This window comes from Temnothorax nylanderi, unplaced genomic scaffold (assembly GCF_030848795.1).
Source record: "Temnothorax nylanderi isolate EJ_2023f unplaced genomic scaffold, tnyl_v1.0 TNYL_tig0006_pilon, whole genome shotgun sequence".
Taxonomy (NCBI): Eukaryota; Metazoa; Arthropoda; class Insecta; order Hymenoptera; family Formicidae; genus Temnothorax; species Temnothorax nylanderi.
This window is the reverse complement of record NW_027249068.1, coordinates 389,909-417,793: the sequence shown is the minus strand read 5'-3', so window position 1 is coordinate 417,793 and position 27,885 is coordinate 389,909. Positions and strand designations below refer to the sequence as shown.

Genomic DNA, 27,885 nt, shown 5'->3' with positions numbered 1-27,885 from the left:
TGCCCCCGGCCATTCGCCCTTGCCCCCGGAGCCCTATCGTAGTGTAGGTAGAGAGGGCCATAAGAGGAGCTCGCGCGCGTATTCGATTTATTCCTCATACTCGTGTGGCTTGGTGTGGTTGGGTGTCGAAACAGCTCGACCAATTATCGAGAAACTGGAATCTCTGGCCACCCAGAGGCCACCCAGAGCCCGCTCCCCGCTCTCCCGATTCCCAGCCCGTCTTCTCCTCGTCTCCGTCTTCGTGCTTGTCCTCGTCATCGACCAAGTCGCCGTCTTCGTGGATCGCCGGCAATCGGCGCTCGCAAACGAGCTCTCCTCCTCGTCGACTTGGAGTTAATTAAGGCCGATCTCCGTACCAGCTAAGGACCTTCCCCTGGTTTACGCCTTTTCCTCAAGTTTTGTCTCCTTCTCTCTCTCTCTCTCTCTCTCCCCCTCTCTCTCTCACCTTCTCTCTTTCTCTGTCGTCCGACTTTCTCTTCTTTTCTTTTGTTCTTCTTCTTCTTCTTCTTGCTTGTCTTCCCTCCTCGACAATCTCGTCTCGCTCGCGAATGTCCGCTCCTTTGAACATCGCCGCGCCGTTGCATGTCCGCGCGTCGATCTCTGCTATTAAACGCGCGCAAGAGGACCAACTTGGTGGTATTTTACGCGCCGCGTTTCCTGTTCCTGCGCGCGAAACCGGGCGCCGACTTAATGGCAGCGGTTTTGCTGACGTGAATACATATGTATATAACGCGGTTTCTCCGCATTATTCATAAACAATGTATGGTCGAAACGTCGTTATAACCGTCGCGGAACTCCGTTAAATACTACGTTTAAATCTTTACGCTTCATGCACATTCTTTTTCGATTCTCTTATTTTTACGATTCCTCGGAATATAACACTCTTGTCCTTGCTAGATTTCTAAGTATATCACAGGTATATCGAACTGTCGACGGTAGATTTACACGAGGATTGGCCTTTCGAAATTGTTCCTTTTTTCGTGTGGTTTGACCCAAAATCGTCCGATTCTTTTGTTCGTGCCGACTGCTAACGGATCTAATTGCGTCTATGCAGAACGATACCGAAGGGACAGCGCAAAAGGTATCCGCAACAATCTTCGATCAACTGGTAAACGATCTGTATTGCTGGTAAGATGTTATCTCTCCCGGTGGCGGTGATCTCGCATTGGTTACCGTATTCCCTGGCGATGTCTATCTTCTCGACACCCTTGCCGATAAAACCGACGTTCACCGCTGACCACCAGAACCGATCTCTTTATTCTTCTCTATCTCCGCGTCCCGCAGGGAATTGGCGTTTGCGAACGTTATTTATGAACTGTGGTGTAATTCTTCCCTCAAGCATTTGAAAGCAATATAATGTGCGCGCATTAAAGAGCATATTCGATCAATACTATCGTCAAATTGCAAGTATTTTAAATTATAAATTCTATATATCATTACGTTTGCGTTTGTAATTCATATCAGAGAGTATCACGCGCAGTTTCAAATTTAGAATAATGTCGTAATGGCAAACTTCAATTTCTGACAAGCTAGTCACACCTTTGTCTTCTAGAAAACCGGCCGGAGCAGTTCTCGTGACCCCGACCTGTCCGCCATGAAGAGAGGAGATGAGAGACATACGCGTGTACGTGCAAGATGCGCGCACATTTTGGTGGATACGTCTCGTGCAAGTGCCATGGAGAACAAGGCGCGGGTGTCAGATGCATTCGAGATAAAACTCCGTGGTCCGTGCAGGGTTTCCGGTGCACGTCCCGACGACGGTCCCCGAGAGAAGGAGACGAATAGAGGACCGGCCGCATAAGGATCCCCTTTCCTTTTGCTTTCAACCGCACGAAAACCGAAAACGTGGTAAAACTACGAAATATCTCTCTCTCTCCCTCAACTCCTTCGCCGATAACATCGCTGTGCCGTCTCGGCTTCTTTAAGGAGCAGATGCGCTGATGGGACTGAGCGCGTTGTCCCTTTCGAAGAGACTCGAAAGATCTTCTGGTAGCAGCTAACATTTTCACACCGTCGCAAACATAAGTTCATAGATATAGACGGAGCATGATTGGTGTGCGAAATCCGATACGAATGCAGACAAGATACCGAGGCGCGATTGAAAATAAATTAATTTGAGTAACTACAGATTAGGAGAATCGCGGATCGAGGAAAGAGACGTGAAATGTAATAAAAGAAAAGGGAGGCGCGAAGGAGGGAAGGTAAAATTTGTAGCGAGAAAGGATCGAGAAAGAAGTTAATGGTGATAAAAGGGTGGGAGAGGGGATGCGAAGGGAAGAGAAAACGCGGCAGGAAATTTGTGAGGCTTTTTTGTTAGATTCATTAGAAACGTACGATTAGTTTGTATATGCGGCCGGGGCAGTCGCCTCGTAAAAGTAATCTATAATTGGGTCGTAAAACAATAAACTCTATTAAGCTTTGACGAAGGCGCAAAAGGCGGCCCGATTGGACTGTATAGCGAGACTTTCGGTGCAGAGGCTTCCTGGAAGCCGCCGGCCATAACGCTCGCCATACGCTTTAATAACTAATAACCGACAATCGTAACGTAATCATAATCTGAAGCGTTGCCATCTTAATGCTCGCTGGCGCTGATGAGACCGTCCGCTGGTTCATTGGTGGGGCGAGCGGGGTATTTCATGATTTCGAATTAATGACTGTGTTTTCGTGTCCATAAGATTAGACTGGTACTACGCTCGACTCGGTATCATTGGGCGTCCTTGTGGGGAATAGAAGTATGAGATGCGCATATCACCGAGAGTCATTCTCGTCCAGCCTGGAAGCACGTCAACAGTCAGAAGATCCCTTTGGCGCAGGTAGCACTCGTGAATGTGGTTTTCGCGAGGGGAGGCAATGGTGTCGGGCGACACTTGTCTCATCGTGAAAAACTGGACGTTCCTACCCGCGCGTCATTGGCGGCGATGTCGGTGGTTCAAACGATTCCGTCGATCGCGGACGAGCAGCCCGCGACGAAGGATGTTGTCGTTGTAACGAGGACAAAAGCGCGTCGACGGATATCGACGCCATTGGGGATGTACGGTTCCATCCATCAACGGAGAACGGTCGTCTCGTCTTCTGGCATTCTCTACCGGTGCCCCGCTTACCTCTCGTCCTTCCAAGTTGGACCATTCCTATCCTCATTCTCCTTCATCCTTCATTCCTGCTGAGCCTTAATTCCAGGCGAGCGACCGCGCGCACATTCCCCGTTACGTTCTCTCTCTCGTCAACTTCCCTGGACTCTTCCCTCCCTCTCTTCCCGTGGTTGTTCGTGTCGCTTCTTCGTGATCTTCTTCCTACGCTTCTTCTTCGATCGCGGAGATCCGAAACTGCATCGGGGGACACACTTGTGACACGCTCTCTTTCCTTCGTACGAAGATAATTTGTTTTCGATCCACAGAACTCAATTTCCGAAATCGTGTTTCTTTAAGTGCGTGATAAATGTGCAAGTTTATTAGTGAAAGATAACATGTATAAAGCTCTGTTGTCTCTTCTTTTTATTCTTTACAAAAATGAAACCATCACTTTCTAATATATTTTAATCTGGCCTTCATCAATGTTATTCTTCCATAAAGATTTCTTTGTGGGATTATCGTTGTTTCTTTGCAAATGTTACTTATCTGTATCAGATAATATTTATATAAATGTGCAAGTTTATTACTGAAAGATAATATGTGTAAAGCTGCCTCTGTTATCTCTTTCTTTTATTCACTAAAATGAAACCATCACTTTCTATTATAATATTTTAATCTGGCTTTTATCAGTGTTATTCTTTCCTAAAGATTTCCTTATAATATTTAATATGGCCTTCATCAAAGTTATTCTTTCTTAAAGATTTCTTTGTGGGATCATTATTGTTTCTTTGTGAATGTTACTCATCCGTATGGCGGTATCAGATAATGATGTCCTTTCGTGGTGGGATTGCTCAATGAAATCATGTGCTATGTGTGCGATTAACGCCAGACATTGAGTGATTTGTGATCGTCCAAAGAACAAAGCAGTTTCCAAGGTAGTTCTTGCGTAGTTTCTTGCATTTTAATTCTTTCACAATTTTCTTCCAGAATGATCGCGTGGCTTACGTTAGTTGCGGTATCGCCGCGGTAATCGTCGATTCGCATTATCGATTACAAACGTTACATATTTATAAATTGTCGCAAGCCATCTCTTCAATATTTTTAAAGTTCTATCGACACGAACACAGTGGGAGAGATCTCAAATATGTTTTTTTTTTAAATAAATATTTTAATATGACCGCCTTTTATACAGTGAAGTCGGGGTCACTCGTCTTTCTATATTTTTCATAGTACAACGCAATTTAAAATTTTGTAGGCGCAGAACGATATGGAGTTAGACACGCACGTTAAATCCGACATCATTATAATTCCTCGGTCGTGCGAAGAAGTAACTGTACAGAAACCCTCTAAATAACGTCGTCGATCTTATCTCACGCATCAGAGACACCCCTTGCCTTATAAAATACAATGTGCCCTGTCGAGATCCACGAATGCCATTGGTCGTCGTTATACCGCGTTTTTCTCTCTCTCCATAAAAACGAACGTTAGGACGGCGCAGTTAAAGCTAAATTAAAAGACACTCTGTACAAAGCTGATTGTGAGAGAATTAATAAAAGTTGCTATCTCGCGCTGCAGATCGCGATAAAAATTGAAGAGTTCTGGTGAAAAGGAAGGTAATCGAGCGCGCCAGGACGCAGTTTTTACAGCGACAGCTGTAACAGCCCGAGTGACTTATAATCCTAGTCACACGCCACGCGTTAATTGCCTTTTACAACCCTTTACAGCCCTTCTTAGCCGGTTTAATTGTATCGGTTTACAACCCGCGTGGAAATCTTTAATTCGTTTACGATTGCACTCGCGAGGCAACAACCTAAAAGTAAGGGAGGTGTGTTAATAGAAGAGTTCGTTTTAGTGCGCTCCATTAAATTGTGTCTTCGCACTTGCAAACGATGCGATGGAATTTCGTCGCAAGAGCAGCAAATTATACAATATAATCCAGAGTTCTCAAATAAATAATGCTACATGCAAAAGAGAGTGAACGCAGAGAGTGGCGCGTGTACATGAAGATATGTCATCGATCTCCAAAGATATATAACTGGCTACGCATTCGTATGATCGATTGCATGTTCGATTTCTTAGATTTCAGGACGAGGAAGCGATAAACTACCGACGTTGACTTCAGCTGACAGTTTCATCGAAACTGGCAATCGAAACTTCTCACTCGACCTCGTTCCTGTAACCGACTAACCGATAACTGGTTAACGAGGGAACGGGAGGAAAACGTGTATTTCGAGATAGCACCGTTGTCCGTTGTTTCCGTATATCCGCGGCGGCGATCGTCGCATCGTTGACACGCAAATAGTTTTAAGGGGCTTCCCGTGTGTCATTGAACTAGGCATCGGCGAAGTTGCCACCGCACGGCCGGTTACAGCTGAAAATGCGCGCGGGAGACAGGAACTCGCGAGCAATTTCTCGCTCGTACGTGAAGCTTACTCAGCGAAGCGTCGCACCTTCTAACGCGAAATGCACTTCCATCGTGCGCAATTCACAATCACTTTGCATTGCAAATGGAAGCGGAACGTTATCTATGCCGACGAATAGAAGAAAGCACTTTCTTTCTTTCTTTCTTTTTTACAGACAGACGAACGGATAGTTTGCGTCCGGGCAATTACACCTCGCGGTGAGGTGCGCAACTGCGGGGTCTCGCCGGTGTTCGTTAACGTCGATCGCGTTTGGGTCGGGTCTCGTGATATTAATCGAGATCAGGCGCACACTCACCTGCGGTGCGCGCTGTCAATTTCTCGGATGGACTATGCGTGTCGGATGTAGCGACGAGTAACGACGCTCCGCACATCCCGTAGCAATCATTATGCGGCCTTTAACGGCGGTTATTTAGTATGCTTTTTAGCTGCGGGTTAACAGCTGTACATTTCACGGCACTTGGCCGGTCTGCGTATACGCACTCGGGCGCGAGAACGCACGCAACCGACACGTATCACGCGTATAGAGGCAGCGCGACGTGCCAGCTCTGACTAAACATACAAAGAAGCTCAAACGTTGTAATATAAGAGCGTATGAAGTCAAGAGTTCGCGACTATTATAATCATCAGCTTTCAATGGCTAATGATCTCTCGAGATGTGTTGATATTTCATAGAAATTTAATTGGTAGAAGAAACATAAGATTTTCTCGTTAAAAATGATTGTCATTTGTAATAATGATTTTGCTTTTTTTCCATTATTAGATATTATAATTAAAATAAAAAAATTTTTTTAAACTTGGCCCGAAAGAGAGAGAGAGCTGTTGATGACATAAACTTTTTTCAAGCCATTGACAAAAAGAGTTAAGAACGAATTTATAACTGTCTGATGCCATATGAACAAACAACATTCGCAAAATAAATTAATTTTTAATGAAAATGCGCCCCTGAAAAAATGTCGATGCAATTTAGGCATTGTAATTTTAAAATCATATGCTTGAAGAAAAGTCTTCTGACTGTCTAAAAAAATATTAAGAGTATAGGGACATATATAATGCACTATATGTTATCTTTATCGCACGATTGAAGTTTTAGCGAACACAGCAAGAAAGTTAAAAGCAATCAACATCCTATATATATGATTATACCTGCGTTAGGTTGAGAAACTTGTTAGGATATAAGACTGTCATGGTCACTTACTTCTGATAGTAATACGGGTAACTTACTCTCTGTCTTTTATTATTGGCAGCGACTCAATGATAATTACATGTTGGTATAAGCATTATACAAGAAGGAAACTACGATAAACTATGCGTGACTGTCATAAAATTATAACAATATGCGATAAATTTGCATAATTTGCATCGTAAGCTTCTTGCAATTAATGTAAACCCGCTTGCGAAATTATATATTTCGTAAAAAAAGGTGTATCATATTTATAAGGTGTTAATTATTGTCTCAATTATCTGGGGAGAGAATACCCAAATGACGAGTCCCCGCAAAACCCCTCGGTTCATCTTTATAGAGACGCGGCGAAAATATTTGACTTCGTGTATGGGCGGAGATCCGTCTACACTTTAAGTTGAAGTAGAACCGGTCTGAAGTAACCTGTCAGAACCCGTAGAACCTCAACGAGTTTGGAGAAGCCTTTCGATGTTCCGCGTGGCAGAAAAACAAAGATATTGAAAACAGAGTGAGATCGATATCGGGTGGATGAACACGAGTGAAAGAACTCGCACGTCTACTTCTTCTTCGTGAAGTATATACGGGCCGCAAGAAATCGGTGAGAAAAACGCTTCTTACGCGTTCGATCGTAAATCGCGGCCTTACCGTACGCGTGTCTCTTTTTTTCGCGTTTTGTGTCCCCGCGGAAAGGCAGCCGAGCGAAAATGGCCCGAGCAATTTTAATGGTTCAAATTCTCACATATAGATAGCTCGTTGAAGAAAAGCGCGGTATACAGAAAAACTGGGCGTCCGCTCGGTTTCACTTCAATTAAGATTGGAGTCTGACGTTAAAGGGGACGTACAAATCCGTCAATGTCTTCGTTCGATGCGGAACAGGTATGAGCGACTTCAGAGAACCACAAACAGCCCTCTCTATGCCGTTTCAAAGCAGAACTCTTGAATTTGATTAAGAAGCTCGAAGCTTTTCCCGTCGTGAGGTCATTCGATAGCAAAAAGTGCTCGTACACAACTTCCTATTTTTAATGACATAGCTATCGATATAACGGTATCATTAAAAAAAAAATTGCATATAACGTTCATGGCAGATTGATCGAAATATTGAGATAAAATTGGTAGGAACTTAAATCGCAAATTAAAAGTGATGATGTTTAAACTCAATTTTTGTTTCATTTGACTTGGTGATAATGACCGTGATTTGTGATTTAAACGAAGATCTATAGATCTAAAAGAGAGAGGTGAAGAGCGAAAGTATCGACGAATCTTCGATAATTACGATCGAAGACAACCGCGTGTATCCATTAAGAGCTTAACTCGCGGCAAAACCGGTCGGTGGTCCGAAGGTTGGCGTGATCATTTCGGTCTTCAATAGGAAGGAAGAACGATCAAGTTCTCGAAGACGAAACTAAAAAAAACAAGCCGTAGAAAAACTTGCGGCCATATTTACGTTGATTGTGAAATTGCTTAATTAAGCATAGCGGCAAAAGGACAGGGATTGCACGCAAACAGGAAAAATTGGCGCAAATATATAGCAGAATGCGTGCGATGAAGAAACTTATACTGAAACGTTTCTTGTGCCAAATACACATAAATTAACTGCAATATAGTTATCACGATTGCCGGATACTACGAATAATAAAAGTTGCGTGAATTTAAATCAATTGGAGTATTGTTAATCATTTCATATTACGATAGTTTATCAATTCAATCAATATTTTTGTAACTATTAGGCTCTTTATAAAACATATAGGACTATTATACCTATTCATAAAGTTAATCTAACGGGCTTGGAATAACAATATATAAAGTTACTTAATAACAATATATAGCAACAGCTTTGTATCTATAACTTTTTTTGATATTTATTTTACACGTAGGTGTTCCCACTTATGAATTTAACTTTCATACGAAATGATCGATCCCTCGTGAAATTGGATCCCTTCACATCTCGAATGGATATGGTCGAAGAGAAGCGTCGAGGACAAGTACTGCTCAAAGTCGATCCTCGAATGCGGGAGACCGGTCCCGCGATGTCGGCTGAGACGCGAGTAGGATCGTGCCGGGAGCTTTTGCGCCGATCCCGAAGAACATTTTATTAAGCGCAGTAGCGGTGGAGAAGAGTGTAGGAAGCCGCGGTCGGTCGGCAGCCGGTGCTGCCACAGAAACGACAGAAAAACCAAAAGAGAGCCGCGAACAAGACTCGGTGTGAATCTCATCTTTTATTCAGCCGTCCGATCGTGGTGTGCGTCTACCGCCGCGTTCGGAGCTGGGCCCACGGCCGGGCCCCAGAAGCGGCCGGATGTGTGAGTGTCGTCGGGCAGAGGCACCGCGCCACTTAGGGTGTGAAACCGGCGACATGCCATGGAAAAATCCGATGGACCTTCTTCTCATCCTCCTCCTCCGCCTCCTCCACCTCGTCCGCCTCTTCCTCGCCCTGCTTTGCGCCACCCGCTCCTCTCTCGCTCGCCCTTCTCACGGATCGGAAGAATTCACCTCGAATCCCGGACTTTAAGGCCCGGGCCATAAAGTCGTCGTCGTCCTGGTATGCGACTCGCGTATGCAAGCCGCGCAAAAGCCGACTGCAGGTGCGTCACGGAGACGTAACAATCTCAACTGCGGCAATCTGGACTACCTGCATTAAGTGCCAAATTCCGAGGCAGCGGGCTCTCGAGGTATTTTTTTCGTCGAGCTAGTACACCCTGAGCCTTTGGATAGGATAAGAATGCGATTTAGTAGAAACGTGGCAATCTGACTGATATCTACCAACAGTTCAGCTCCACGAAAAGCTAAATACAATATGATCAAAACGTAAGCGTAATAATAAAATATATCACACACAACGGAATATATTAAACAGAATTAATTATTAGTGCGGTTGATGTAAACCTTATTTGCAACTGTTACGAAGACTACACTAGTGCATAATGATAATAATTCATGGTGCACGTATAAAATCGCATTTAGCTTGCCAATAACACCAGTTAGTATTTTAAAGCTGATTATACATTAACATAGAGTTAATTATATAAATAATTAATGTCGAATCTCTCTCTTTAGTTACAGTATACGTCCTCTATTTCATTAAAATAAGTAAATGTCAAAAATTGAAAAGTCGTGTTTTAACGCGGCTTTTAACATCGTTAACATCGGCATTTTGTATCGTTAAAAGTAGCTCGCATGATCGATCGCGATTTAATCGATACCAGGCACATGATACCTCACAGGTTGACACGTAATCGATCCATCGTCTTTGTAACCAATTCGCTATGGTGATAGCAGACGCCATCGATCAGCGGAGAAAATTAAAGGTTTATCCGACCAATTACAAGCGGCCGTCCTTCGAAACCTTCAGCGACGAAATATATCATCCCCTAACGCGTTCGGGTATAACGTAGGAAATTATTGCCGCGTTTAGGATCTAATTGGGCCGTCAGCGTCTTGTTATCCTGTCGTCCACTCCGTTCGTACCTTCCGCGCTCTTTTCACGCGCGGCCCATTCGTTTTTTACTTCGTCCCATCCCGAGGACCGTGACAGCCGGTACCGCGAGCTATCCGCACGAAAGAACGATCTCGTGTCGAGAAAATTTGTTAATGGCCAAGAAACCTTTTTCTCGAGAAAACACTATCTGCACTGTAAGAGCTGCAAAAATATTGCAAAATTTTAGCAACTTAATCTGAAGCGAATTACTAACAATTGTAAGTAAAATCTGTATTGTAGGTAGCGTAAATTAAGAATAATTTTTTTTCTTTACAAGGATAATTATAAATCATCTAATGGAAAAAATCTCTGAAAATACTACATGTTCGATGAATGAATAAAAGTATCTAAAAGTTGAATTTGTCGAAAAATAGTTCGACGCTGCAAAATCAATTTGTGTAATCCTTTCCAGTGTTTTATTTCCAGTGCTCCACAAAGAAACGTCGCGAAAACAAAATAATAAATCATTATCATCATCATCTCGCGAGCAGACAATAGCAAACGCGTTGTATTTAGGATCTAATTGTTCTGTCGACGTCTCGCGTTGTCCTCAAGACTTCTCTCCCTGCTTCTCCCCGCTCACCGGTCTTCTCTCGTGACAGTTGGTACCAGACTTCCCTCGTCGTCGTCGTCATCGTCTTCGAGGCGTCTTTTCAGCCCGTCGTTAACCCACCCGCGATCTTGTCGCAAATTAAACGTCCCACGGAAGGCCCACCATTCTCGTCCTGGCTTATTGATTCGTAATGGTCGGTTCCGAACGTCCTGGTACACCCCGTGGCTGGCGTGCCTCATGCAATTCCCGATATTGCGAAAGCGCGACGACGACGACGACAAAGAAGGTTTGAGCAAATTCGCTGTCCCCGAAGGAGGAGGCGTCGTCGTACGTGCTCGAACCGGTTCCTCCATCATCGAATGCCTCCCCCCGATCAACGAGGAGAGAACGAGCATCTCTCGATTTGACTTTCGAGTCGACGGGGTGTCTTTCACCGATTGAAAGATCGCGGCTCGTTTTATCCACATTCGCATGCCATGGAAGCGAGTTGCGCTCGATGGAAGGAGTGGTTTGCGGCCCAATCTAACCCTATCTCAAGAACTATTTTTATCATATTATTTTTAGTACATGTGATGTACAAAAACTGTACCGAGCACGATAATAATGTACTACGCTTATTTGCCGCGCAATGTCTGTAATTAGGGGATTAGATAAATGTCAAAATAGCAAGACGCATCGATGGGGACGGTATCGAACCGTCGAGTAGACCTGTCGCTTAAGAGGAGAACGTTTCTTGCTTGCGCATGGCATTAATGTCGCAAATACACCCGAGGGATTAATCGTTCCGGATCCTGGCAGCTTTATGACGAGGTACGGCGATTAGGTGAATTAAGCGCGCGAAGAGGAAATGCGGCAGGTGAGCGTTTCGGTGAGGACTTCTCGCTGGCCAAGTATTTTCGTTCGTTTGAACTACCGACGTTATACTAATGGCCGAATTAAGCGGCGTTTCTATACGGAATTACGGAAGCCGGCGCGCCGATATTTCAAGTATTCGCCGCCGTTAAAACGAAGTAACGAAGCGAGATAAGGCTTCCCACCGCACTTAAGTCGCTCTGGGGCCCCGTTTAAGGCCCACACAGGAGCGACCGTGGCGTGTCTCTTTCTCTCTCTCTCTCTCTCTTTTCTACCATCTCTACCTGACGCTTCTCCTCTCTCGCTCTTGCACCCGTTTTCTCCACCTCTCTGTGTTTCTATCACGCTTTCTCCCTCTTTCCGCGTGTGTGGGGCCACGCATTTATTTGACGGTGTTTTGCGTTCTCCACGAAGAAATTATCACAAGGTATGCTCGCTCGTTGTGACCGACCACGCGAGTAGCTACCGAGTTCCTCTCGAACGCGTATAATAGAAGAAATAAAAAAAAACACCTTGGAAGCCAAGGCTCGAATTAAGTAAATAGCAAAAGAAAAATAATTAACGCTACAGAAGCTAAGTTAAAATTATAACACTGATATATAAATTAATATTAATTTATGTGAATATATTGCAGCAATTGTAGATGTTATATTTTATTTTTTAATCTCATCTATTATTCAATTTATCATTAAAAGAATTATCAGTATAATCGCTTTAATATTAAGACATAAAGAACTTGTTATTATGTTATTTTTACTACATACATACAAAATTTCAAATTATCAGGAAACAAAAGGCAAGCGCGAATCGTTCAAACGTGTTAACGTGAAAACGCGCAGTCTGTCGCTTTCCCAACCGAGATTAAGCCTCGATACCGTGAATTCGGTGGTAGGCGCGTAATCGCTCGGACTCATCGCTAGTCGCATTCGTAATGGGACGAATTATCGCTAGAGTTGGCATTTAAATAATTGGAGTCAGCCCGAACAGATGGGATAGCGAAGGGAGCAGTTCGGGAGCGTGTTAGTGAGCGCCGAACATTTTTTTCTTCCCTCGACTCGCGTGCCTGTTTGTCTTTCAGATACCAATCTTCTTTGTTACTTGCACCTTTTTTGTAAAACGAGCCATGTCGATTTCGATCACGCGATCGCCCGTGAACGCTCGTGCTCATTTATAGAAATTTGAGTAAAGGTATCACCGCTTTAAAACGTTTTTCGAAAAGATCTTAACTTGCGTACTTTTTTTTTACGTCGAGAGATTTCACAAGATGATCGAAGGAGCGCTCTCTCGGGAATCGCGAAATGCATTTCGTCACACCGAGCTGCTCGCTCTTTTCCGGCCAATCTAGGATGATTACGCGCAGCATAATGTCGACCGCCAATTTAGCTTGTCTACTCGCCCCCGCTACCTCGCTTTTCGAAGCTGCAGCTTGATTACAGTATGCAGCCGAGGAATATACTCTGTACCCAGAACTCGTTCATTTGCCGCGAGTGCCGACGGCATAATCATTTCGAGTGTCAACCTCGCTGAGAGTTTAATAGCCATCATTTCCGTACTTTGTGCGCAACATGCTCTTCTGACGTTTTTCAAACACGCGTTGTATCGTTAAGAACGTGAAGGTTAATTGCCAAGCGTAAAAAGACAAATTACGTTAATTTCCAATGTGTCCGAGAAAATTGGTATCGCTCGAGCAATACTCGGAAACTCGCGTACTATCCACCAAGAAGAAAAAGAAAAACTAGAGAAAAGGGGAAAATCAATTATTAACCGCGTGTAGTTATCATCGATCTTTTCATTACCATAAACACCGGTCTGAGAACGAAAAGAGCAGGTCGCACACGACACACCGACGGACGCGCGAGAGATTAAATTTCACACCCGCCTTCCTACCGATGACCTGACGAATTGGTCGATCGAATCGATTATAACCAGTCGCGAGACCACTCGAAATAAAGAAGCGGCGCGGCGCAACACGATCACTCTTCCTTTTTCTCCAGTGCGGTCGTAAACAGGAAACAGCTGTATCACTCGTCGGGACTATTTTTTTTTACCTCATGCCGATTAAGCTCACGTCTCGACCGTTTTTCTGGCCAATTTGCCGTCATTAACGCTCGTTCGAGTCCCGATCTTTTCCACACACGTTCATGTACCGTTTCCCCGATGTCCTCTCTCATCTCCTTTCGTGGCATTATGAACGGTAGACGACGAGGTCCCGTCGTTTGTATTAAGCGACGGCGGCTACGACGACGCCGGGCAACGTCGACAGAGAGAGAACGAGTGGGCGATCGTTCGGGCGTCACAGACAATTTAACACCTGGCCTAAATGGTTTGTTAGCGCATAATATCAGCCGGTACCCGGGCGACAGGATACGGGACATTACAATATGGAAATGACGGGGGCCCCACCACGGCCGTCCGTCCATTGGGCAGCGCACACCTCAGGCGCGGCCAATTTCTGTCACTTTAATGCGCCGGATCGGTTACACAGACCGTTCTTTCGTATCGCACCCGGAGGTGCGTCGTCATCCTGCCTGAGGTCTCGATTTCAGCGTGGAACGATAACCATGTTCGTAATGCGCGATGTTGTTAACCCTGTCATTCCGACAGGCGTAAACATATGGCTGCGTATTAAATACTCAAGTAAAGGAATTACATAAATTTCTCGTTAAAGTTGCTCACTGATTAAATTAGCTTTCCTGAACATATACATTGACATGGAATTTTTTCCAAGTTCTAATATAGATCGACAATTTTTGAAATAATTTTACAAACGAGATTAAAACATGTCAAGTTAAGTTTATTAACTTGAGTATTAATGACAATCTGTTAAAGAGAGAGAGGCAATTCTTCACAGCCTATTATACCTTCGGTATAATAGCTAGTCGTCCCGTTTCCTGAGTTCTCCGAAGGAGTGCCGCTGGCACGCGCGATTCCGCGGCGAAAATTTCTCACCGTGGCCTGCACCAGCCAGCAGCGGCAGGAAGAGACACCTGGAAAACAGCGAGTGCCGCTTCGCCGACGAGGTACGCGGTACGCCGCCGCGGAGGAAGTGACTTCCTGCGAATCGCGAAGCCGAGCGGCAGAAATTTCGCCTGTTATTATCCCCCGATCGTAGCGTGACGCGGCCTTCGGAAAATACGCGGGCTCACACACGTGAGAGAGGTGGGAGAGGCCCGAAGACGAACCGCAGGCTGGCCTTGCGGAAAGAAACAAAGTGGAAAGAGGCTGAAAGGCGTCGTCTCTCGTCCCGCCGTTCGCTCGTCTGATTGCACGTTACGAGCGTACCGAGACGCTACGCCTTTTTATTGTCGCGTTTCATATTTCTCACACACACCGAGTCTAGTTACACCTTCCACCGTCTTTCCGTTGCTCAGCGAGATTCCGCGAATGACGGGGTTGTCACTTGTCAGCGAGGATTTACATTATCACGCGTCTAGTTATTGGAATATCGATCGTATAATCGTAAATAATAAAACGCAACATTTTTTTCTAACGCTGAAATCGAGTATTATTTGAAAAGCAGTTATTATTCGTTAAAAATACAGTATCCGCGTGAACCAATACCGGAGTTTCTACAATGTACATGCGCTTTTAAGTCTTATCACTTCCGCTCCGAAACCAATTTCTAAATGAACGTTCTACACGGGAATGTTTATTCTGATCCCGAGTCGTACTCCCAGGATGGTTCGTTGCAATATCCAGGAAATCCTTTGCGCGCTCATCCATCGGATGGATCCCTCCCTGCTTCCGGCGAGCCGCTGACAAATGGATCGGCTATTTCCTCGAAGGGAGAGACCCACGATTAGCAGCGAGCGTCGACAGAAAATTAAATGATGCCAATAACCATTGAAATAGCCAGCGAGTCCCGATATCAATCTATTCCCATGAAGGAGTTGAACGACAGTTGCTCGTCATACTGGACCGAGAGATTTAAGTGCTGCGGAAATTAACGAGAAGCAAGGAAAATTGAATCATTAAAGTATAACAAAATTATGTAATATGATCCCAACGGAAGTATTTCACAGAATGCCTCGATTTATTTCCTAACAATTCAAAGTGTAACTTAAAAAAAAAACGGACCTCCTATATAAGTGCACAAAAATAGAATACGTATTTTTATGCATTCACATAGGCTATTTCTTTCCCACGTGACGTATTAATGCTTTCGGTAAAATTCATCTGGCAGCAACCCTTCCCATTCTTCTGTCCACGTCCGACCGCACCCCGTCGAAAACTTATCGCGGCCGGTGTCCACGATTCGCACGGTCGCGGCCATACTCCTATCTTTCTCTCTCTCTTTCTCATTTTCTTTTTCTCTCCCCCACCCCCCCCCCTGTTTTTATTTAATGCATAAAAGCAGGAAATTTCTTGCCCGTGCTCCTTTCCGGCCGAGTGAGTGCGGCCATGCCCGGACCGATAAATCACCGAAAAACGGCGATTTCCGCGAAAGGGGAAAATACGTCGCCAACGGTGCCATCGGCAACAGCAACAGCGTTGCTAGTGACGAGAACATATTATGGGCCGACGAGAGGTGTGCAGGGTGTGCTGTGTGTTTGACCAGTGGTCCCGCAGGATCGTTTGTCCGCGTACGGTGTGGAAAAGCGTCCGCGTACGCATACTGGCACTCACATTCCTATTGACGGGCACACGTGCGCGCGTGTCGGTGTGTCTCGTGGGTGGTAGAAGGGGACGAGGGTGGTTGGAGGGCCTTTATAGATTTGTAGACGAGACCATGGTCATTCGACACTGCGTTTGACCACACCCTCGATTGTGCCAAGATTTATGGGTGCCCCCCGCTGCCTCCCGCCCCCGCTCGCGCGAGCTTCCCTTCGCCCCTTCGCTCATCGGTCGCCTTGTTACCAATTCCGATCGGCAGTTTGGCTTGTAACTACCGGATCAGTCGTTGCTGCAATGTCGGTGCAACGTTCGGTTCCGTTCAACGACGGGATTAGCGACTTAGGCACGGACAGCGTGCGTATATGCAATTTATGATAGAGAAACAGTCAGTTAGAATATAGAACCAGAAACACATAAGATTTAATACGCTTGACTTCATTGTATTCGAAAAAAAAAAAAAAAAATAGATTTAAATGTAAGTTAATTTAACATACGTATCTACAAAATTGCGTAAATTTCTATTTAAAAAAAAATTCTGTTTATGCCTTAGCTTTCAAAATCACGTTTATTCTATCACATCTGTGTAACGCTCGATGAAGTGTACCGGATCTTGTCGCTTCTTGTATGATGCGCGATAGAGTTTCTAGGCTGCTCTACGAAGGGAGGAAATGTCACATATGTCAAACGTGGAGCCAATACAAAGGCGCTTCCACTATTACGAAATACCGATGCCATCGGGCACAATAAAAACTGGCGCGACAGCTCGACCAATGTTCCGTTATCCGTGTCGTCGATGCGTGTCGCTGAAAGTGCATATCTATCATTCTGCACCTTATGCACTCTCGGCCTCGCTCCTCCCTTCCGATCCATCCGCTGCGGTTCGATCGCGGGCCGTGCACGCATAACATGTGCCGTCGCGTAGCGTGAATAATAAGACGGCTATGCGCGAGTTATTACGCCTTTCCGGTGCTTATAGGTGTCCATTACGCGACGACAAAGGTGAACGAGTTTGCGGTCTTTTGTTGCCGTGTCTACGTACTCGGCTCCGCTTCCCACAAGGCGGAATCGCTGAAATTTAGCGTTTCCGTTGGCACAATGTTCTCCGCGGTCGGAGAACATCTGCAAGGATCGTTCGTATGGATATTACTCGCGCTTTACAAAATTTCGAATTCGGTGGCCCCCTGTTTGCTTCAGATTTTGAAAATCCCTCTTCTCAGAGCGAGACCGACGTTTTCAACTTTCACACTGCTTGTTTTCCATATACTAGTATTACGGTCTCGATCGCATGGCGACCTTTAATCTACAAGACCCTACGTATCATGAAGTATGTATGTGTGTGTTGCGTCCAAGGGCGTAGACGACTTGTGACATTTTTTCCCCCGCTATATTCATTACGGTCCACCATACGCAACGTCATTTGGCTCCCTCGCTTGGCCGCCGCGTGGAAGTCGACCGAGATGTCGATTACGGTAATTAAGCTTATCTATTTTATTGGATGACTAATCGACTCGTCCAATACTCGTCCAATATTGAGCACATATGCCAGTCGGTAATTGCAAATATATAACTTTCTTCCAAAAATCTTTTACAATTATCTTATCATCAAAACGAAACTTTTTTTCCAGAACTATATGTACAAATTCTTCGAGTTTTTAACGTATTATAAAAGCCATGATGAAAATTATTCTTCCAACTAACGAAGTTTTTTAAAAACCCAGAGAAGTATAGCGCGTAGAAAACATTGTTGCACGCAAAAAGAAGAAAATTGGATTACGCGCGCGCTTCATTAGGTATCCAAATTATTGTAGTAGCATGACGCATCAACTTTTTCCCGTCGTTGCAGCATTCTCCCGCGTTTATGTCTTTTTTTTCGCCCGCCATTCCCTCGTTCAACTTCTCTCGTCGGTCCTTATCGACCCTTGACCTCCCGCTCGATCCTGCAATTAATCTGGAATTGGATAGGACACCCGCTCGCGCACCCCGTAGTCTTTTTGCCACTCCGTTTGAGTGTAACATTCGATGCTCTAAGTAAAGCATATCAAGGGACAAGAACGTAGCGACTTTAGGAAGTGGAAGATGGACCGAGAGGATAGAATTGCTCCAATTTTCTCACAGAAACATAGAGAGAAAAGTAGAATTTTCTCGAGCGAGATTATGTTTGCTGTGTGAAGCCAATACGTTGTTCTTATTGTAGTAAAAAAAATGAAAAAGACGAGCGCTTATGCTGCTCTTTAAAGCTTTGATGTTGTATGGATGACGCGTTAGATTAGCGCTTCTGCGAAAAGTACGAAGTGAGTCAGAACGGGGAATTTGAAAGTTCATGGTATATTCCTCTAGTCTTTCATCGTACTCACTTAAATTTAAAGGCGGCAGTAGTCGAGAACAGAATACTTTTCAAACGACGTGGGCAACCCTAACTTAGCCAAACTATGGTAGCACGCGGCATCCTAAACGAGGCACGTCGAAAGGACAAAGTCACGGAAAGAAAGGAGGAGACAGATCGACAGGAAGAGAGACGAGAAATGAGAGAGAGAGAGGGAGAGAAGAAAAAGAAGGGAGGAAAGGGCACAGAAATAGTCCCAATTCTCTCATGGAAGCAGGGGGTGCCGAAGTTCATTCGAGTGAGAACACGGTGATCACACAGGACATTGAGCAACGCGACGCCGACTGCGCCAAATTATAACTTATTTTATGACTTTTTTGCATCGGCCATTTAACCTGCCGGCGAGGGAAGGACGCAGGGGAAGTCGAGGGTAAGTCGGCAACAATCCCCGGCGAGAAATACGGAAATGAAATCACACCCTAATAACTTCCACTTCTGGAAGTCTCACTGTACGCAAGCCCCCCCGTCGGGGGATGGGTCAGTTCGCGGCAGTTTGTATTTGCATCGCAAAGTTTTCGTGTTGCATATTTCGATAGACAAATTATTGCTATCCAATTGAAAGGATTCTGCATATAATGAAAGTTGAATGTATAGAAATATAAAAGAAAATGTCAACACTTGTTAATTATTGGCATCTCGATTTAAAACGAAATAAATATCAATAAAATGATAAGTAAGAAAGCCCGTACGATCAAGTACGTTTCTCTTGCGAATAAATTCAAGAATCGAGCCCCTGATATATTTCACGATTGTTGAACTTGCGTTAACTATCAACGAGCGGCTAATGATAGCGTCGCGAATTTCAGTAAAGGCAAAAAGAGAAAGTGTAAAAAATTAACAGCGGCCGGCACGTGAACGGGCGAGCGACGATCGCGTGTTGATATGACACACGAAGCGAGCGAGAAAGTGTGCCTTTTCGTCGCGCTTTTATTTCTCGTTAGTGTTGGCACACGCATATACGCTGTACGTTCGCGACAGCGCGAACGTATATCAGAGAGGAGGATACCGTAACGACCGGAATGGGATATATTGCCAGCGACCGACAAAAAAGTCCGCAAGTTCGCCTGACTTTACGTAAGAGGCGACAGGGCATCGTATTCTCTGTTTTCAGTTACAGTCCTTAATATATTTTAGTTCTTAGTTGTAGCCGCAGTAAGGAACATTAATTTAGTTATTGCCTACGATTCTTGAGGAAAAGATATTCCGTTGCTCCACTTAACCGCGACATTTTATTGCCTCGCGATAAGTCGCAACATCCATGAACGCATGTTTTGACATCCTCACCCCGCGCCGCGAAGTGATACCACTGCGAGTTCATGTTTCTTGCTGATCTCTGAAATTCGAGTGTCGCGAAACAAGGCCCCACGCTGCGTGGCGCGCCGCGTTTTATGGCCTTTTCGTCGTAGAAACTAAACTTATTACGCCGCGGGGGTCGCGCCGTATCGCCGCGTCCGCATCATTCACTCCCTGCGTGCGCGAGGGGGCGGCTTTTTTATTAAATCACACATCTCGCGTGCTCGTCGTCGCCCGATTAATTTGCCGTGACGCTTTCTTTTGTGGCGCCGAGCCAAGCCGCGAGACAGAGAAGGAGAAAGAAGGAGAGAGACGCCCGCACGGGCTATCCATATTTCATGCCGACGGAGACGCATCCCCGCACGACGGGACCCTTTCTATTTTCACGTTCGCCCCGCGAGTGACGGATGTTACACGCGTTCGACGTAGACGGAAGCATCTGAGACCGGAGACGTGTGTTTGAACCTGAACGTCGAGTGTCTGAGAATTTGTTACCTCAAAGTGACAGTCGGAAAATATTTATATTAACCGCGAATGTGCCGAACTGGGACAACGAGTATTCTATTTTCGCCTATAAAAGATACCTCGATACGTTATCAGATAGAGAGACAGACGTTTGTTACCGACTCTCGAAAATACTGTTAGACAGATCTCAAAACAACATTGAGTGTAAATAAGATACCAATTTAATTGAACGAGATATTTTTGTTCGAAATTGATTTACACAAAAGAATAACAAGGAATAATTTATATATACAGAGCGGAGCAGATAACAGCAAATTGCGTCGAAGAGATTAAGAGAAATGATTCCGTGGCAGTAAAGAAAAGTACGAACAAAACGACAATTTCAATTTATTACGGAAATTGAAATGTGTCTTTTGTGTGGCGTATAAATCCGCGCCAGAAATAATACTATTTGCTGATTCTGTTAAGTAATTATTTTTCTTTGCCCCGTCTATCGTTTATTGTATATCTGACAGTAACAGGGTGATTGTTGATCGTCTCGAACGTCTCGGCAAAGGGATAGAAGCGAGGGATGGGAGGAGGGGAGGGGTGGCTCGGCGACGATAGCACAGAAGCGGAAGAGGGCGAAGGAATTCTAGAATCCTGCAAGGGACGGCTAATTCCACCGTGATCACATCTGATCGATGTCCCTCGCTTGCCCTCGTCGAAAAATTATTGTCCTTTGCGGTTCGTCAAACCTAACTTTTATGCGATGGCTTCTGACAATATCACATATAACCCCTAATTTTTCAAAAGAAATTTTCGTTCGTAATTAAATATCGTTCATTGGCTTTGTTCGAGAAAATATTTCTTCACATGTATAATAGAAGCGAAAACGTATCATGCTTATTATTACAATTATAATTAAAGGATAAAAGCTTCGTCGTATTAGTAAATTAAATTAAATATTTTAGGGTATAGTAGGTTACGCGGGCAATAAAAAAAATGTCAGAACTTTTGAAGCCACCTTTGGATGATTCGAGTCTGCGGAATCGCCGTCCCCGGCGCTTCGGACAAAATATCCTCGCCGTTCCCGCGCGAGCGGACAGTTTCGTCGTCGCCGTGCCCCAGCCAGCATGATTCTTTTATTTTAGTTTCGGTCTTGTTCCTGGACACGGGCGTACTCAATTTGACCCTCCATCTCCGCCGCTCTCCTAGCGTCTATTTTCACCCGTTTCATACGGTGGACGAGGCAAGAAGACGAGGAAGGAGAAATAGCGAAAGAGAGTGCTCTCGGCGGAGGGTCTCGGCGGGGCCAGACAGAGGGTGGACAGAGAAACGGCTAGAGCACGAGCGAAGTAGGGAAAGTGGAAGAGTTACTACTCTAGGAGTGGACGAGGCGGTCGCATATGGCTAGCGATGGGCACGATACCCTCGCGCAAGATACAAAAAAAAACACTGCTATATTATCCACATTATACCATGATATCTCAAGAAAAGTCTTGCCGATAAGCAAATCTCGAATCATGATGTAATACATTTCTGTCATTCGATTATGTTAAAGAAAAATATTTAAATACGGTCAAAGATACTATTTATAGGGACAAGATTATGAATTATGGAAATGCAACGGATCAACCCTCGTAACAATGGTACAAAAGTATACAAGTTCTGATCGGATGAGGGATATCGGTTTCTCCCCATCGCTACACGTGATTCGTCCACCCCCGCGCGGAAAACGAGGGATTGCAGAAGTTTGGTGTTCGTCCAAGAGATGACTATCCTAACTCCCTTCGGGCAGCTCCTTCTTATCTTATCGCGCCGCTGATAGATAAGCGCACGCCGATAAAGCTCGGCGAAGAAATGACGGCGCGATTCGCGTGGCTGCACCAGCCACTCCTTTAATTAAGTTCGGACAGCCGTTTATTCGGTTTATTGTCTTGTTTGCCGTACCCTCAGGACGTTCGCTCCGCGATTACACGCGTCCGTGTCAGCGGATGCAGCGTCATCGCGACAGAAGACGCGTTGTCGACGCTCGCGCACTTCGACAACACGCTTCTCAAAACGCGGATTTATTTTCGTGACTCTTAACCGAGAGATTCAAGATACTTGAAGAAGCTGATTTTAACAAGAAGGACGAAAACAATACTAAACCTAAAGCTGAGAAATTATCTTTCATAAAAAAAAGTAAATACGCTGAAAACGCGGAATTTTCAGATCTCATATATTCGTTATTGATCAATGCAATAATTTCTCAGACAGTTCCTTCCCGAATAAAGAGTGTATCTTTTGTATATATAAACGGATGTCGTAAATAAACATTAGTTTAACGTTAAAAATTAGAGTTTACAGACTCTCTTGATATTACGGCAGTTCTGTCGTCCGCGCCGACTGTGACGGATTTCTTTCACAAATTTGAGCTGGCGCTATAGCGAGGACAAATTATGCGCATTACGAAAAGTGTCCCCGAAAGAACGACGCGGAGGGCGCGGCGGCGGGCACGGGGGATGAAACGTCGGCACGGGAGCCGCGCCGCGGATGAGAGATGGGCCCATTGTGCCATCGTAAATACAGGGAAGCGGCCCGTCCCGAAATAAGGGCATATTTCAGCTTCTGTCCGGCAATCACCGCTGCTCCGCGGCTTCACGGTCGTGCAGCTACGAATATGGGCGCGGTAGCGAGAACGGCGCGGCGGAAGGGAAGCAGGCAAGGGGGGGAGAACGATAGAAAGGACGAAGGAGAGACGACGGGAAAGGACGGGTCCGAGCGAAAAGGAGCGAGCGGGTGAACGAGCGGGGGATTCCGGGGAGGAAAGAGATCCCATTTCGTATTCCTCGGGCATCCCTCTTGATCTCCCCGCATTTTTATTGCACTTGCCGCCGGTAAGAATATGTTTTATTTATATTTCATATTTTCCCTTTCTTTCTCTTTCTCTCTCTCTTTCTTTTTTTTTTCTCTATGCTGTGCTTCGTAATCCGCGGTCAGAGACGGACGCGATCCACCGTCGTGGATTCTCACACAGGAGGGTGACCACGAAATATGAAGTCGAGATACGGGATTCCCCGCGCGGAGAAGAAACCCGGACACTGTGCGTATACTCGCCGTATATAGTTTCCCCTAACACCCCTATTTTCGAGGGGACCGGGAGTCGCCTTTAGCCGGGTGAAAATATTTTGGCAATGTTTCCGCGAAGAGTATTTATGTTCGTCTCGGTTCCATTCCTTCGCGTGGCTTTATTGAAATGCCGCATTAATGAAATTGCGTGCGTTGTCCTTACAATGTATGTAAATAAGCTGTGATTTTTTTTTTAGATATACATATCTTATTCTTTATAAATTTCGAGAATCGTGGATAAATTATGGAAAAAAGAAAAGAGTACGTGCAACAAATAAAAAGATACAATTAACAATCCATTTTTTCAAATTCATAATCCAATACGAGGGGAACAAAATTGAGACGGACGCGAGGAAGGTATTCAAGAGAGAATCGAACGACCTCGCTTTTAGCGCCCAAATTTAATTCAGCGTCGTCTGATTGAGACGAAGGGTGTTACACGCAATTTGCCGCGTTTCGCCATAATAACTCGGCGAACCCTTCGTCGTGTTTTATGGGTATCACCCTGAGTATGCATAACTCACGGTCCAGCGAGTAAACTTCCGCGAGCGGCGCGAACCTTTCTCGACTACGAATTCGTTAGGATAACAAAACGCGATATTCCGGGTGTAATAACGTTGTTGACGATTTACATATATCGCGCTGTTACCGAGTTACGTTTACTTCGTTCACGTGCACGCGTTTGCGGAACGTGAGAAAAGTGTCTCGAGGCATCTCGCACACCGTCGTTAATGGCGGAGAAAACTCCGCCGAGGAGATGCAGCATCCTCGGCGAATGTCCGTCATCCTACGCCGGCCCGACCGTTAAGATCTCCATCGTAACCGTGTGAAAGTGCAAGAAGCCGGTGGAACTGTTTGGTACGGCACGTGAGCTGAAAGTGAGGTACGAGCGAGCAATTTCATGTCTGGCGCGCATATACGTGACGGGGCCCCCCTTTGATACCCGGTTCACGCTCCCGATACGCGCGCGCTCGCCCGCGCCAGCACGCCGCGCCGCGCACAAGCCCGCGTGTGCGTGAGCGGCGCGCGTGGGAATTTTGGATTACGATTTGATAAGGATTCACGGCGGCGAAGTCGGAGCTACTCCGAGGGCATGGCAGCGAGAGCTTTCTGTATTCCGCGCGCGCGGCGGCCTGCCGTGAGTTTTGATTCCGGTCGACGTCGCCGGCTTTGACTAGGCGCCGGCTCTCGAAACTCGAGAGACATGTAAATCGGAAGTTTAATGCTTCTGAAGACAAATCCCGCCTCGAATTGTCTCCTCGGATTTTCGAACGAATAATTATCTGGAAGAACTCGGCTTTCCCCTGTTATTCTCGAAATGTGACATTTCTCGCGCGATATTATACATATTTATGATAATATAGAGTAATATATATATGACATATAGGATATATATATAGGACAAAAGTTAATAATATACATACATATAGAGCACAAGTTCGAAGTCAAAGCACGTTTAGATATACAGTTTAAACGTACCATGCATACGGCGTACGTATAGAGCCTGCTTGAGTATGATATGTCTCTTTCTTACAGTGATTGGCGATTGTACTCACCTCGCTGCACCCCGCCATTCCGCTCCCAGCTTTTCCGCGCAGCTTCCGCGACCGCACGCGTCCACTGATCCCGAGAACCAGATGCATAAGAAGATACTCGTGGGAGCACACAACACTTAGCGAACGCAAGCTCGATGAATTTCGAAAGGCGTAAATAAACAAATTCCGATCGTCCCGCTTCCACCGCGACCATCCGTTGCCGTCAATATCGCGGACTGAAAATATTTACGATAACATAGAATACAGCGTAACATAAACACGATTATAGAACGTATAATAGAGCCTGCGTGCATATGGTATGCCTCGTCTCTTTCTTACAATGATTGACGATTGTATATCAGTATATATTATAACCTCGCTGCACACCGCCATTCCGCTCTCGGCTTTTCCGCGCAGCTTCCGCGACCGTGCGTCCACTGATCCCGAGAACTTAAGATGCATAAAACAACCGCGACGCAAACGCGACGAATTCCGAGAGGCGTAAATAGACAAAATCCGATCGTCCCGCTTCACCGCGCGCGATCACCCGCTACAGCCATTATCGCGGAATGGAAGTATATTCGCAGCAGCGTCCGTGCCTTTTCAGTTTAGGACCCCGGAAAGTTCGGTCAGTTTTGCAACAGCGTCCGTGCTTTAACTGTTTAGGACCCCGGAAAGTTGGTCAGTTTTGAAAGCCGCGCGCGCGAATAGAACGAAAACTTTTCGACGAGGCGACACGTCGCACGCAACAAGCGCATCGTAAATATTATTAAAGCGTTGTCTGATGCTATTTAAACATTTTTGTACGACGTCGAGTAAATATTTATAAAATGACGCGCAACGGGAGCGCGCCTTACGCGCGTTTGAACGAATCACGTGACCCTGTCGTTCGCGCTGGGACCCGAGATTGTTTTGATCGTTTATTCGCGATGCGATTGCTTTGACAGGTCGAAACGTTCGCGCGATTAGTTACCGTACGGTGAGCAGGTAGATACGAATGGTAGTAAAACAAGATTCCATAGTCCATTTTGAAGAGGAAGAGGGGGTGAGCCAGTAAGAGGTTAGGACAGAGCAACCGGTGGGAAGGTGTCGCGTGTGTACATACAGCGAGGCTGTTTACATTGCACAGGTGTCGAGTAATGATCGCAATCTGCGTTATCTTTGCTGCGATAGGATTATTTGTATGCGCGCTGCTCAAAGCCAGACTCGACGAGTGGCTCGAAGATTCAAGGTACCAACGTGTCACGAGCGTTTTGTAGGTTAGCTTTGTGATCTAAGCGTGGCGACGTGAACCTGCCTTGACAGAGCAATGCCTACCTTAATTCTCCAAGCTATTCGTTGATCTCAGCTTTGAGTTCCGTCGCAGAGATTTAACGTTTCGAAAGCTTTCTGTATTGCTAGATATTATGCTTCAAAGTTTCGTGTGTTTATTCATTGTCTTTGTATTCTTTTAGCATGAGGAGGTTGTCTTTGAAGCGAAGCGGCTACTACAACCAGGCACAAGGCACGCTTAATGATCCAGTAGAAATATCAGATGATGACAGCTTTGATTCGCTGAATATAGAGGAAAATACAAAGGCGTGCATGAATGTAACAAGTCATGAAGCAGCTAACGTTTCAAATAGTGTGACAGATGCTTCCAAACATAATTCGAAGCATGATATATCAGATGATTTAGGTAGCGAGGAAGATGTTACGATGGTTAATGCTGTTTCTGAAAATATTCCTAAAAGCCAGTCAATGTTTAACTGGAATACTGATATACTGCATCAAAATGTATTTCCTGAAAGCAGTGGCACGAGAAACGCGATGCCTGTAGAGGTACCTAACAAGAGACAAAAACTAATGAAAGATTTGAAAAGCTCTGACGACTCAAGCTGTAGTGAAGATGAGTTCATATACTTGAGTCCTAAGAAAGATGAGTCACCCCCTCAAGTTAGAATACAGTATGAAAGAATGATAGCTGGAGTCAAAGTTAAGTTTCCTGTCAAGCCATATCCATGTCAGATGGCAGTAATGAATAGTGTAAGTATTATGATTGTGTGATTAAATCAATGTCATTGCTCTTTCATTATAGTTTTATTACTTTATTAATTATGTTGAAAATTATGTGTGCAGCTCATTCTAGGATGTACTAAGGAGCAGAATTGTCTCTTGGAAAGCCCTACTGGCAGTGGTAAGACTCTGGCGCTTCTCTGTGGAGCCCTGGCATGGCAAGAGCAGTTTAGTGGTGAGTTTATAACACGTTTATCGTTACGCATATTAAATGCGTAACAATTTAAGTTACAATACAAGTTAGTTAAATGTGTAACTAAGAAAAAAGCAGAATTTGACTTATCACGTTATCATAATTTTTGTCTTCAATCTAATATTTTTAACGATTATTGCGATTCATGATTAAACGATTATTAAATCCGGAATTCTCAATTAGTTCACGCATCAAATTATGTTAAAAATCCGCGTGTACGCTTAGAGAGTTGAATAATGCGTGCTCCCGCGCGATTCATCATACGATATTCATTAATTTCCTACCAATCGTGTTCGTGCAGCGTTTTTCGCAACCGCGATTATGTCTGTCCTTAAGATTTATTTAGTAGAGTTTCGCGAAAATCTCGTTTTGTCGTTGTGCGACGTCTCGTGATGGCTGGTCGTTAACGTCAACCGTTCTAGCGACTTTTGTCTCGCTATAACATACGCATACACGCCCGCGATTGCTCTCGTTGGATTTTTAACTGTCGTGCGAATTTTGGAAATTAGAGAGATCGAGCCGTCACCCATCGCGCTTGTCTCTCCTTCGTCTCGCGGTAGAGCCTCGTTCTTATTAAAGTTTTCCGAAGTTTCGTCGACGTTTTACTTATCTCGTCAGACTTTAAAAAGTTTTCCGGATAATTTCTCAACGCGTGTCACGCATTTCTCGACGCGACGTCATGCAATTTGTCGCTTTCGTCGGA

At 45.0% G+C, this 27,885-nt stretch overlaps 1 protein-coding gene and 1 long non-coding RNA gene across 7 annotated transcripts in view; one reads left to right on the top strand and one right to left on the bottom strand.

The window, feature by feature from the left end:
- LOC139777677 (uncharacterized) overlaps positions 1-25,691 on the bottom strand; it is a 136,298-nt gene extending 110,607 nt beyond the window's left edge. Inside the window, exons 1-2 of the long non-coding RNA XR_011719409.1 lie at positions 25,310-25,691; positions 24,956-25,170 (exon numbers count right to left, since the gene is read on the bottom strand). This is a non-coding gene — a long non-coding RNA (uncharacterized lncRNA). The remainder of the gene's footprint in view (positions 1-24,955; positions 25,171-25,309) is intronic.
- Positions 25,692-25,813: 122 nt separating this feature from the next.
- LOC139777440 (Fanconi anemia group J protein homolog) overlaps positions 25,814-27,885 on the top strand; it is a 45,982-nt gene continuing 43,910 nt past the window's right edge. For 2 of the 6 annotated variants that reach the window (XM_071714898.1, XM_071714890.1), the window contains exons 1-3: positions 25,814-26,165; positions 26,389-26,959; positions 27,053-27,164. In XM_071714898.1, the coding sequence (XP_071570999.1) occupies positions 26,074-26,165; positions 26,389-26,959; positions 27,053-27,164 (775 nt within the window). In that variant the 5' untranslated portion in view covers positions 25,814-26,073. Of the gene's footprint in view, positions 26,194-26,388; positions 26,960-27,052; positions 27,165-27,885 lie in introns of all 6 variants that reach the window. The other 4 variants (XM_071714867.1, XM_071714876.1, XM_071714860.1 and 1 more) reach the window with 4 other exon arrangements.